The following is a 13,863-nucleotide window of genomic DNA, read 5'->3' on the forward strand; positions in this document are numbered from 1 at the left end:
AAAATCGTCTAGCGAAGCGACGCAAAAACCGAAAAACCCTTTCGTCTTGCGTGTTTTTCGTTTTGCGAGGCATTCGTCTTGCGGGGCACCACTGTATTGGCAAAGTTCAAAGCCAAGGGGCAGGATCTCATGATTAGATCCTATGTTATAGGCAGTGTTGATGTTATTACTAGTAGATATTTCTTTAGCAAGCAGCTATGTTCAAAATGCAGCAGCAGATATATTGAGTTCCTAAAGTTATGCTAAAAATTACTTTAAAATTACATATATAAGTAACTCAGCAATAAGCATTCCTATTTATTCTTCTGAACAGATCATCAAAACTGATTTATGAAATTACACTTATTAGAATACGATTTATACTTAAAATGTGTTCCAAAAGGGAGCAAAGAACCAGTGACAAAGAAGTCAGGATTTTGCTAGTCAAATACTAGAGAAATATAATGCTCCACTGATTTCAGGCAGGAATATACAAAGTTTACTAAAGTACTTAAGAAGTTTCAGAAGCATTTGCAAAGGCAGACAAAAGCTGAACAACTTTTCTGATGTTTTCTTAAAAATTCAAGACCTAATGACACTGATAATTTATTCTGCATGCTTTTTGAGAAAAATACATTTATTTTTAGTTGCTTTTGAGAAAATCTGTACATATATTTGAAAAATGCATTATATTAACTCCTTTCTATCTCAAACAATAATGCTTGGAAGCAACAGCAGTTTCTTTAGAAAGGTCCTAAGTTAAACACCACGGGGAGGCAAACAGAACCCACAGTAAAGGTACAATCAAAGACTTAATACCTAGATTGTACTGTTACTAACTGTGACTGGTTCAACAGCTTTTGCCATTCCTGAACCAGGAAATCCTGGGCACAGTAGTGCATGCTTTGGTCAGGTCAAGACTGGATTACTGCAATGCACTCTATGTGGGGCTTCCCTTGCACTTGATCTGGAAGCTACAGTTTGTGCAGAAGCTACAGATAAAAATCCAGTTCCTCCTCTTTCCCATTCACCCTTAAAAATCCTGAAATGCTCTAGGGCAAATTCCTGGCAGAACTAGCAATGAGATATGAAAATTAAATATAGTTTCTGCAACCATTAATTTGAACAATAGAATGACCTTTGCCATATTTTTAATGCATTTAAAAAAGCAAGCCATGTTAAATACATTAAATTCTTTTCTACTTGCAATGGACTTATTTACAGTAATTTTTGATTTACCTAAGGAAAATTCCTTCTCATGAATTAAAAAGTGTGGTAGCTGTTTAGTCAGTGAACACTTCCAATATTTCTTTGCAGTGCTAGGTTATTACCATAATCAAGGATTTATTCTACCTTGGAGGGAGGGAAAATACCATTTTGTTGAAGGCTTCCTGGGAAAAAATGGTCTTCAGCAGACTAATATATTTTGGGTGCTGTCAAGTATACCAAATATGAATTACTGACTATTGTACTGAATCATCCTCTCAAGATCCATGAGCTGTGCATCACTCTATATTTTTCTAGTGGATTCCTCAAATAAGTATCCGATTAATGCTGAAATTGCTGGCTCAGAAACATTTAATGAAGAACAGGACTTAAGCAAGAAAAATCTTTAATCTTGTTTCTCCAGTTCTCCTGGCTAAAAAAAAATAGCAACTTAGGGATCTCACACATTATTTACCAGAACAGAAACCTCTAGAAGAGAAAAGCAGGTTTAGGAAGCCTGGTTTTTGAATGTGTGTGAACATTTGTCATGGTGGCACCCCAGTTAGAATGCCTACCTCCAATAAGGTCAACCAGAACAAACAATACTGACATTTCAGCAACATGTTAAGACCTCTCAGTTTGCCTGGTCCTCTTCACAATGCTAGTATAGGTATGTTGCTGTAACAAGGAACTGTGTTTAGCTTCGTGTTATGTTTTGTACTTGATTCTATGGTTGTTTTATCTGTTGTTTACATTTTTACATTTTTATTTTTGTATTTATTGTTAATTGATTTAGGTTTGCTTTTAACTTACGCTAACCATATGATGAAGGGCAGGATAAAAATTAATAATAATAATAATAATAATAATAATAATAATAATAATAATACTGTCATCGTAGCCTCAGTTTTTGTATATAACCTCCACCACTTTGTTGGCATTGTCACACAGAGTTAATTTGTTTTCCGCCCATTTTCTGTAGAATATATCAACTTCCAAACTACACAACCACAATCTCAATCTTTGTTTGCAAACCCCCCTGTAATGAGAATGTCACAGCAGTGCAGAAATCTCCATCATCAAAGATTAAATAATTCAGGAAGAACTGGAAGTCATTCAAACATTTCTACTCTTCAATTGTACTTGAAAAGCTTGTCACAATGAATAACTGTGATCCCCACAACGTTAAGCTCATTTGGAAGCTCTTGTTTCTCTAAATCAAAATATATTTTTGCTGGGATCATGCATTTTATAAGCAAATGGATCCTTCAAATTCTTCAAAGCAATAAGAATAAAATACAACAAATCTTTAATCATGATACCTAGAGTGGGTATCATCTTTTTAACTATAGGGTCATTGCCTTCTGCACCCAGGACATGCAGATGGAGAGAGAATTATAAAATAGCACAGCAAAAAATATCATAATCCACCTTAGACCCTATTCTTGATATAATACAGGATAGTAGAGGATTTGCTCTGACTAGTAATTCCAGGCAGCTCACTACCCACCTCTCAATGTGAGGAAGGTGTTTGAGATCCCTGGCACACAGAGTATCATAGTTGACAGCTGTAATATTAAACTGAAACATGTAAAGCTCAGCATCCCAGTTTCAATAGCAGGATCCAGTCTGTTTGTTCACCTTGTGCATTTATCTTCAATATTACTGTATATATTTTCTGCTAGGAATCATGTTGTGTAATAAAACTGTACAGCCATGAGACAAGAGGAGATTAAATGAGCCCTAAGAGAACTGTTGGAAGGCAGCCTTGTATCCCTTAATCTGATGCTATTGTCTCTTCTTATTGTCAGCCCATGGTATGCATTTCTAATTTTGGATTCTCTCCACTATACATCTATGGATACAGCATGTCTCAATTTAGGCACTGTTTTAAAGCATTTTCATAGAGCTTTGTGTTCTTAGAGTGTATTTTGTTTTGCAGATTTTAGCATCTACTCTTAATACTTCAAGTCTAGACCATTAATTCTGACTTAGAAGAACATCCTAGGGCTAATGCAAATGAATCCTGGGTGCATGGCAGCTCCTGAAAATTTGATTGCTCAGTGGCTCCTGGCAATCAAATTTTAAGCAGCTACAATGCTCAGCAAGTCATTATAATGAAATGTAATGAAAAATTGCAGCACAAATGCAAAGTGTAGCTTCTTGTTTGATTCAGGCAGCCTTCTTCTGTGATAGGGATTCATATTTTTTATTTATTTCATATGTATTATGTTCTAAGCTTTTCATATACCAGCTACTTCAAAGACAAAGGAACTGACACCAGAACTTCATTTATTCAAATAATACTCCAGGCATCATTCAAAATAGAAGTATGGGTAAATTACATTAAACTAGGTTACAGAAACATGGGAATATGAGAGACCTGAATTTTCTGATAACTGGGAATGAACAACAGTGAGGGGGGTTCTATACTTACATCACATACAATGAACCCACAGGGTCCCCTTAACCTTGCACAATTCATCTACTCTCTCTAAAAGGATGTGACTATGTTAAGAAATAAACGAAACTGCTTGCCTAGAAAAGGTGCATGAAATATTTGGAGTCTCCATTTCTCATATATATAGTTCTCACATCCTGAAAATGGATATTTTACACTGTTCTGCACATGTCCAATTATCCCCTGGATCAGGCACAGGTTAATAATTGGAACAGAGTATTGTTGCTAAAATTCCACATACTCATTGCAAACAAACAAAAATCTTCCAAACATGCTGCAGTCTACTGTCCAGTCAAGAGCAGCTAGCCTTATTATGGAAGCATGCAACTTAGGAATCCATAGAAAGTTGCTTTTTTCTAGATCCAGACAATCTGTTCATCCAGCCCAGGGACGGATAATCTTTTTCAGGGTAAGAGCTGCATGTCAGATAGATGTGGCAGTTCTTATTTTTTAAATACCTGGGCAGGTGTCACAGGCTCCACAAAATCATAGCAGCGGACCTGTGGTAGTGGCCAGTGTAAATTATAGGGCTTCTCCATACAAATGTTCAAAAATGGAATTGTATTGTTGCTATACTTATCCTAGCTGGAGAAGGCATGGAGCCTAGCTGTGAAGAGATAACTATGCTTCCATTTATTTTACAGCCTTTGCTTGTAAACAATACCGTACATCATGATGATGATGCAGCAGCAGCAACAAAAGGTGGTATTCATATATATTTTACTTGCAGCTGATCTACTAAAAATAATTACTCTTAATAATAAAAAAATGTCCAGTAGCACCTTATAGACCAACTAAGTTTTTCTGGTATAAGCTTTCAGATCTGAAGAAGTGTGCATGCACATGAAAGCTTATACCAGAACAAACTTAGTTGGTCTATAAGGTGCTACTGAACAATTTTTCATTTTTTATTATTTTTATTTCGACTGTGTCAGACCAACCGGCTACCTTCCTGAATCTATAATTACTCTTACTTAGTCATTCATTTCAGTTGGTCTCCTCTGGGTAAAACTTGGCTGAATGTCACCTTGCAGCTCCTAAAATGGAAGTGGCAGATCGAACCTCCTGGGTATTGCCTTAATCTCTGGAAAATCTTTTTTAAAAAACAAAACAACAAAACCCAAGATGGGTTGAGAGTTCCCTATTCTGTGGTAATACTCCATAGGAGCACACGAGCATTTCATTCCTTTAAAAGACAGAATGAAAGGTGGGAATATACAACTTCACACAATGGTGTCCACATCTGTGAATACAGTGGTACCTCTGGTTGCGAACGGGATCCGTTCCGGTGGCCCGTTCGCAACCTGAAAAGAATGCAACCCACATCTGCGCACGCGCGGGTCGCAATTCGCCGCTTCTGTGCATGCGTGTGATGTCATTTTGCGCGTCTGCGTATGTGCGAGCGACGAAACCCGGAAGTAACCCTTTCCGGTACTTCTGGGTCGCCACGGAACGCAACCTGAAAATGCACAACCTGAAGCAAACGTAACATGAGGTATGACTGTAGTTGTATCTTTGCCATTACAGAAAATAATCAGTAAGTAACTATGGCATTCATTCAGCCACATTAACAATACATGTTCTATCTGGGTGAAGAATCCCATTTTCCCAATTTGAATATGAAGAATATTCAATAGAGGAAGGATACCTGGATGCTGTGCAACAAATAACTGAAATAATTGTACTAGAAATAATCACACATTTTTCTCTGTTTACCCATCTTCCTTTCCTGTTTTCCCTATTGTTTTCATCTTATTAAATTCATATATATTGTAGATATCTCTCTATAGCTATGATAAAATACTGAAAGCACTACATGATCAATAAAGCTTGGGGGGGGGACCTGAGAGAACACATAGCGTCAATAGTTTGTACACCTGAGAAGAAAGTAAAAGAATATCATGTCTCAACATGAATACTATTAGCTACTCAACAAAACTCATTCCCAAATTGTCTTCTGAATAAGAGTAAGATAATCTATCTGTTCAACAGAGAGGTTATGTTTCCAAATCAAACACTGGAAGAAGTAGTTCTGTCTAGTAGCGTTGCTGGTATTTGTTTTATCTCTTTACTGCCAGTAACATTCACTATAGTAGTGGTTCAATCAAAAGTCTACCTCCAACATCTAAGCATTGTCTTTTCAGAATACATTATAAACATTTCAGATTTGTGAATCTAAGACTTTCCCCTACTGAACACTGGCCCCTTAAGATCACTCTTGACATACTGCTATTTTTAAAAATAACCACATGTACCAGGAAAATGTTTACAGAATAATAATCACAGATATCTTATTTCTAATGTTCTGAGAAAACAAGAAGGCTAAAAAAAAATAAATTACTTACCATCTCCTTTTCTGTTGACTTTTGCAAAAATGGCACCATAGAGCAGCATGGGTTAAGGTCGACTTTGTACATATACAACATATTAAGTATTATTCTGAGAATCAGCAGTATATAAATACCTTTCAGAAAACTTTGACTAAACTTTATTTTCAAAGTACTACTCAGTAGACACCAATAACTATTGGACTACCTTCATGTAAGTAGCAGTGCAGAAAACAGTGACAAACAGCAAGAGTGGGTGGAGTAAAACATTCACTTACATTATTCATGTACTCTGAAAGAAGATCTTGGAGGGCTTGGCGAATAGCATTGCACTCCATGATAATGCGCTCACGGTGAGTATCACGTGTGCAAGAAGAATCTGCTAACAAAGCAGCACCACTGATAATTCCTTCTAAACGCTTTTCTAGCGATGGCCTTATTTTGCCTTCCTTCACAGTAAGAGGATCCAAGACAACCAGATTCTATAGGGTAAGATAAAAAGGGGGAAATAAGAAGAGTACTCATGCTCACACTGGTCTTCTTGAACACATAGCTGGAATGCATATATCATATCCCCAGTGTAACCATCCTACTGTTTGAATCTTGATAATCTTCATCTCTGAAGGACAGCAAGAAATTCAAAGCAAAGTTGTACATTTATATGGTTCTCAAGCAAAGATCTTGTTCATTGGGTACATTACAATACATGCAATAGATGGCTGCAAAATGCCCATTGGCAGACAACCAGGGCAGACCAATTGTTGTATTATCTGTTTATGCGCTGGCCAGGGCCAGCCCACAGCAAGGTGAGGTGACTGCCTCAGGTGGCAGGATCCGCCGGGGCAGCAGATCCTGATGTCAATTTTTCTTCCTCCCCTGTTCCTGATGTAGCTCTTCCCTAACCCTTTCTTCTCTAGCAGGGAGGGGAGGTGCCATTTTGTTGTCCACCTCAGATGCCAGAATGTCTTGAGCGCTAGTTACCTTAGAAAACCTGGAGTGTCAGTGCATATAATATGTGAGATTTGCTCAGATTTTTAGCAGAATGGGGTGGGGGGGTGGGGGGGGTATAATAATCCACTTCTCATCAATAGCAAGATAGGAATTAGCTCAACACTGAGATTTATTTATTTTTTAAGCCCATCCCTACTCACACCCTGTCTCTTCTCTCCCTTGAATGACCCTGTGTCATTCAAACCCCATGGCCCACAGAGCAGTTATTGCTGAATGAAGTATAATAAATGTGGCAGAAAGCACAATCTGGTTTCTCCTGCATATGAAGAATTAGATTACTATAGGCAGAGGTTTTCAACTTTTTTGAGTCCACAGCTCCCTTGACCAACTACATTCTTTCAGCAGCATCCCTGTGGAGCTCAGGAGCCCAGTTATGTCACCTCTCACCTGCAGAGCTGGCAGCCTCTCACCTTTTGAACACCCTCTCTTGTGGAGTGTTCCCTCAGCCTCCTCTCCTCCCTTTTCCTTGCGAGTCCTCCAGGCAGCCACTGCTGCCACCCTGGTCTCCGAGCTGCTCACCCTGCCCCAAAGAGAGGTGCCTCCTCACACTGCCCCACAGGGACCTGGGAAGCAGCTTGAGGAGCTTGCAGCCAGGGCTGCTACAGCAAATGGCTGTGCAAGCCTTTAGGAGGCAGAGATGCAAGAGGGCGTGGCTCACTGGTTGAAACCCCCTGCCCTATGTTAATTTTATGTTTGAAAACTGCCCTGAGAACTTATAGTTGATGGTGAACTAAATACATTCCTAAAATAAAATAAAGTAAAATAAATTGGCCTCAAAGATGATGATGGATTCCTAGCCCAGTTCCTTTTATCAAATGACAAACTCTGATGGTTTGATCATGGGGCAGATAAAGGAACTGGCCTCAGAAATACTTTTCCATGGATGCTAACTGGCAGAAGTAGTTTTATAAATTAGTATAATTATATATTTTTAATATATTTTATACTGCTTACCATTACAAGTAAATCTCAAAGTAGTATGTAAAGACAGAACTAAAATACATTAAAACAATTTCAATAAAAACGTTACAGATATCATCAATAATAAAAAACAGTAGTAGCAACAATAAATATCATTTCAGCTTCTGCATGCATCTGACCCCTCCATTTTCTTCCAATAAATGTTGTTGCTCTTGCTGCAAGTGGGGCATCTTTAAACGGGAAATTCAGGAGTTCTCCTGCCACTATTCCATGCATTTAAGTGATCCTGAGCCCTCTCAATAAGGCAAGACATATGCAAATAAATGCTGGTGATCTACTGCTTGGGATTTGAGGGTTAAGTGTTTGAAGAAAAAAATTAATGAAATGGATTGTGCATTCTGTAAAGTGAGGTTTGTTTAACTAGAAAATTTTGAATGACTATATCAAGCTTCTCTCTGTGTGTATGAAATTCCTTTATCTGAAAATGGAATAATGTTGCTTTGTTTATCCAAAAGCATTATCAATTTCATAATATCTAATTTAAGCAAATCACTTTCCTAACTCACGATAATGGCAACAGACATTAGAAATTCATCAAACTATTACATTTCTTTCTTTCTTTTTCTTTTTTGCAGCACCCTCTTCTCACAGCAGGGTGAGTCTGCCTGATTGCAAAGGGAAATCACACACGAGAGAGAACTCTTCTGGGAGTCTTTTTCTAACTACAATACGAATTCATGAAAATTAGCAGTATTTAATTAAGCAAGAAATATCTTTTTCTGTGACTTCTTTCAGAGAGGAAAATTAAGGAACTGCAGCAACGAAAGCTTAATTTGGGGTTGTGTGGGGTATTTTGAGGAAGTATGTACTATAATGAAAACAAACACATTTGTAGAAATGTCTGAATGAACAAATTAAATTTCAAAATGCTGGGCCAGCTCCTGCACCTGGTTGGCCTTGTGAGTGAGGCCCACCCCACTTGGAATGTCCAGTGCAGCCAGAGGTGGCTGGTACCAGCTGCCCAGCCACTCCCCTGTCCACACAAGAAGATGACGGCCTCCCAGGACCAACTGTAACTTTATGGAGACAGAGAAAGCTATATTTAAACTCTGACTTTTTCCATATAATCTAACTTTCCATTTTGATGTGATCAAAGGGTCACCTTCCACATAGTTGTTCCTTAGTAGATTCTGACCAAACATCAGCATCAATGAAGCCAAATCTATGAGAAGAGTGCATTCATCTTCTAAAGAGATGGCTGTCAGTGGGTTGAGAGGCAAAAGAATTAAGAGTAACATTAGAAGGTTTCGGCATTTCAAAAGTTTGAGAAACATCAAATCTTTTTCTTAAAAAAAACTAGACTTAAGAAACTGCTCTCAGCAAATATGTACCGAGAGGCTTGTGTTAAAGTTTCCTTCAAAATCACTGTCATATGAAACAACCAGCAGCTAAAATGGTGTAGGAGGCTAAAACTAAAAAGCTGAAATGAGCAGGCCCTTCTTGTGCCCTCTTATTTCCATCAAATATCTTAAGCTAGCAAAATCTCAAGAATATTATAACCAAGACACTGCTACAAGGTACATCAAATCATTAAGCTCTGTTAACAAATTATTAAATAATTACACTTGCCCACTCTAATGTACATAGTTTGTGGATGAGATTTTGCAGGCTGTCCCAACTTTAGATTTCAGTATATATGTTGCTATTTTTTTTCAAGGAATTGGTCTACATCATCTGCTTATGCCCTGATTCCTTACTCTGGATTGTGAATGCAGATTGATATTCCAAAGAGAAAGCATTCCTATTAGAGGTACTGCCAAGGCCCGTCCTTCAACCATAATTGTTGATCCGTGATTTGCAGTCTGAGTCCCTTCACTTGCAATTCTATTGTTCCAATCGGAGGGATTGATAATTTTGGTATAGCTAGGCAATCCATTAAAAACCATACTGACAAAGTGAAGGAGAACAGAGAAAATGGGTGGTATTCAACTAACTTTTTTAAAAAAACTAGGCCCACTGAAATTAATGAACATGACTAAGTTAGGTCAATTAATTTCTGTGGGTCTACTGTGAGTAAAATTAGACCACCCAATGGTTGTTGTTTTTTAAATATTCAAAATTCTCAACTTACTTAAAAATAATAATTATATGTAGTATGACCAAATGCTGCAGTGGTGATCATCTTAGGTACATAAATTCATTTTATATTAGTTCACCTGGGCATCCATAATTTCAACACAAGAAAGTGATATTTGATTCATGATATGGTGTTTTAATTCTTACTACAACTTCTGTCAAATCTCTATGTTTCCTTCATTAAAAAAAAACAACTGAGGGTGGAGGAAGACTGAAGATAAAGAGCCATCTTATTATCCAATTGAGGTTACCAACAGAAATCTGATATGTGCTGGGCAACTTGCATTGATGAGTTTAAAAGGAGCAGTAACGAAATCAATACAAATGAGTGAGCATTTGCAGTAGACAGATCTGATCAAACAGATTTTTTAATCTGTCCTGCCTGAGTGCTTCATGCGTTTTGCTCCTGTAGAATTAATGGTGTGGTAAGAAGATATTAGATTTAAATAGAATGCTTAGCTACAGACTTTTCCACCAAGTTTCCAGTTTTATACATCATCTGAAATACTCGTAACAGCGCCACTCTAACTTGGTTTCACTTCAGATTAGAGACACGGACAAAACTCTCTCTCAGAAAAGAAATTGCAGGGCGCCTCCTTAACATCCTCCTCAAAGAAAAGATTAGCTTTTTAAAGCCCTTGAATTCTTCGCCACTTTTGACTGAAGTCTAAGCTGGAGAAGTATTGCCATCTTGGACCCCAGCAAGGTTTTTCTCCCTGTCCTATAGAAGCTAATGGAGTGGCTCTGCTCCATTAGCTTGCATGGAGTGAGGACTCTACAGAGTCCTCTTTAAGGGTCACTCCTGCACCCACAAATCCCCCCCCCAAAAAACCCAATACAATTTAATGAGCTGTCTTAACTCCATTAGCTTGCTTTGGGGGTAGAAAAACCCTTGCAGGGAACATTAAAGGTAAGGGGAGAACCAGCCACTGAGGATAAGTAGGGGGTTTCTCCCTCACACCACCTCCACTTTTTGCCACTGCAGCATCTCTTCCCCCACACCCCCAGGAATTAATGGCACCATTTGTTCCTGTGGGGCCGGGAAAGCGACACAGAGGCCAAATCCTGAGGTAGTGGGAGATGGCCACACACTCCTTTAGGTCCTACAAGTATCTTTGTCCTGCCCCCATTAGAACCACCTCATCTGATTTCACAGACAAAGAAGCTGCCACAGGTGAATCAGGAACGGTATGTCCAGGTCCTTTGTACAGGGGATCGAGAAAGAACTGTCTATCTGTCATTCCTTTCCCTCTGCTTCAGATGGCTATGATGCCATTTCTCAAGAGATGCTGGAGGTAACTGGGGCACTGCTGGAGCTAGGACGTGCCACAAAGTCTTCAAGTTATCAGGGTCTTCGTCACAGAAGTAGTCTTCTTGGCTCAGGCCTATGAATTATCTCATCTTACCTCCTGGTCCATACATTGATATCTCCACATATGTCATTTGAATAGGGCTATGAACATACAAAACAGCTATGATTCCCAAGAACATGCTCAACTTTTTAAAATTGTCATAGGAAGAGCTATGGTGTAGCCATGCTTCCCTAAGATAGCTGACTAAATCAACACATTGCAAGCATTTCTAGACCTCTTACACAGCTAGCTGGAATGCAGTACAGTAACTGACCAGCTAATGGGGGATTTAAGTTTCAGTTATTACACATTTAGTATTATACTTTTTATTACAGTCACAACTACATATATAGTATTGTTAGAATGTATTGTAAGCCTAAAGCTTTGGGAGGTATTCAGACTCACTTCAGCTTTTGCCCAAGTATAAATCCTAACTTCCCATACTGTATATGAATGATATTAAGAAAGCTTCCAGACAGTACTTGTTGAGTAAGCGCTTTCAAATATTTCCAGACTGTAAACATTTAATGAGATTGGCTCCCAACAGACTGTTGACTACATCCATTTATTTCATTGTACTTTATTTATAATGCAGAAGATAGAGCAAAGGTTGTTTCAGGTTCTTATCCAATGCCATTTCCCCATAAATAAAGAAAAATGAAACAATTTAATTCTCAAACATTCGTAAAAGGTTAGATACTCAATAAATTTTGCTTTATCTAACTCACTCAGCCTAAGGTACCATTTGCACTACTTGGGTTAAAGAAATATAGAAAAAGTCTATGAACAAGAAGACATTTAACAATATAATCTAAGGCCAGGATCCAAAAATGTATATATGGGTGCTCTGCTTATACATAGAGGCAGCCCCCAACTCCATGAACACATCCCCCCCCCAAACAAAGCACACCATTAAGGATAGTGACCTGTTGCTAGAAGCAGATTCGCTCCCTCCATAATATGTGAGAAGCGTATTTTAATATATTTAGTATATTTTAACTTGCGTTGTGCAAAAATGATCATGTATCGCCCCATAAACACATATTTCAGATGGTTCAAAATGCAGCAGCCTATTAATTGGCTGGAGCTGGTTGGTGGGAGACTATAATACCTTTGCAGAAATAACTATATTGGCTCCAATTTGTTCTGACGCACAATTCAAAATATTAGTTTTGATCTTTAAAGGCCTAAATGATCTTGATCTAGAATGGCCCAAGAATTGCCTCTTCCTATTTGAACATGCCTCCACGCTCTAAAATGGGTCACCAAAAAGGTCCCTCCTCCAAATGCCATCTCTTTCTGAGCTCATACTGATGTGGGCAAGAGTAAAGTCTTTCAAACAGTGAAACCTTCCTTGTAGACCCCTTTGCCCAAGAAAGCCCAGTAGCATAGCTTCATTTTCACATTTGGGGGGAAATAGATATGAAAACTTTTATTATTCAGAGCATTTTTGGATAAATTGTTGTTAAATAGTAAGAAGGTGTGAGACGAACTTGCTACTGTGAATTTTTGAGATATCTATCTGTTGCCATTATGTCACCTTTTGTTGCTTTTAAAGATTGGGATTTAACTGGGTAGTTGATTGTCTTGATGTTTAATTGTCTATTTATTGCTGTTTTCATGGAGCCCTGTGGAGGCATTTGTCATTTGTAAAATTAGTCAATGGGCTCTATCAATGCTATAGTACTGGGGTACCTATTGTGATAGCCACCAGATGCTGTGGACTACAAGTCCCATCATTTCTTGAGGCAGATGGTCCACATTGGCTATTCCCTGCTTTAGTAGATACCATGTTTAAGTCTGATCCCTAGGTTGCAGGTCACAATCACTCAGCAAAACAAATCAGCCAGGCTGGAAGCATGTCTGAGAACTGCTATGGAACTGATCACACATAGGTCAGTAAGATTTGGTTTTCTGGTATGCTACTTTCCACAAGCACATCATTTAAAATAAATTAGGCCATTTTACAGAGTGTGCTACAGTGCTACACATTCACCTACCTCAAATTCATCAAGGGCACTTCCAAGAGTAGCAGACTGTGTTGTCGACTGAACCTTTTGATTTCCAATTCCTTGAGAAGCATTGGAAATGACATCAAGAGCATTCTGTATTTCATTACAAACAGAGTCCTTGCTGGCTGCAAGAGATGAAATGTCTGAATGTTCCAAACAAGCAGAGCAAATTGAATGGAGAAGAGATGAATTTTCCTTCAGAGAAGCACGTGCTGCTGCAATGTCATCGCGTTGATTGTTGGATTTTAAATCCTGTCAAGAAAATCATACATATGGGGATTATTACTATTATTATTTCAACTTAAATACTGGCAAGCAGTGTAGCAACACATTATTTCAATTTGTTCTGTATCTACTAAAGAAAGAAAGAGAGAAAAATTCAATAAAGATTTATTAACTGTGTATTCTCCGGCAGCACGTTTTGCTGCTCGTTTATAACATGCCTAGGATGAAATGGA

General features: G+C 38.3%; 1 protein-coding gene across 6 annotated transcripts in view; it reads right to left on the reverse strand.

Moving 5' to 3' along the window:
* CTNNA3 (catenin alpha 3) overlaps positions 1-13,863 on the reverse strand; it is a 577,974-nt gene that overhangs the window by 449,663 nt on the left and 114,448 nt on the right. For all 6 annotated transcript variants that reach the window (XM_053388388.1, XM_053388387.1, XM_053388385.1 and 3 more), the window contains 2 exons: positions 13,394-13,657; positions 6,252-6,455 (listed from right to left, as the gene is read on the reverse strand). In XM_053388388.1, coding sequence (XP_053244363.1) covers positions 6,252-6,455; positions 13,394-13,657 — 468 coding nt within the window. The remainder of the gene's footprint in view (positions 1-6,251; positions 6,456-13,393; positions 13,658-13,863) is intronic.

Source organism: Podarcis raffonei, chromosome 5, assembly GCF_027172205.1.
Source record: "Podarcis raffonei isolate rPodRaf1 chromosome 5, rPodRaf1.pri, whole genome shotgun sequence".
Classification (NCBI taxonomy): Eukaryota; Metazoa; Chordata; class Lepidosauria; order Squamata; family Lacertidae; genus Podarcis; species Podarcis raffonei.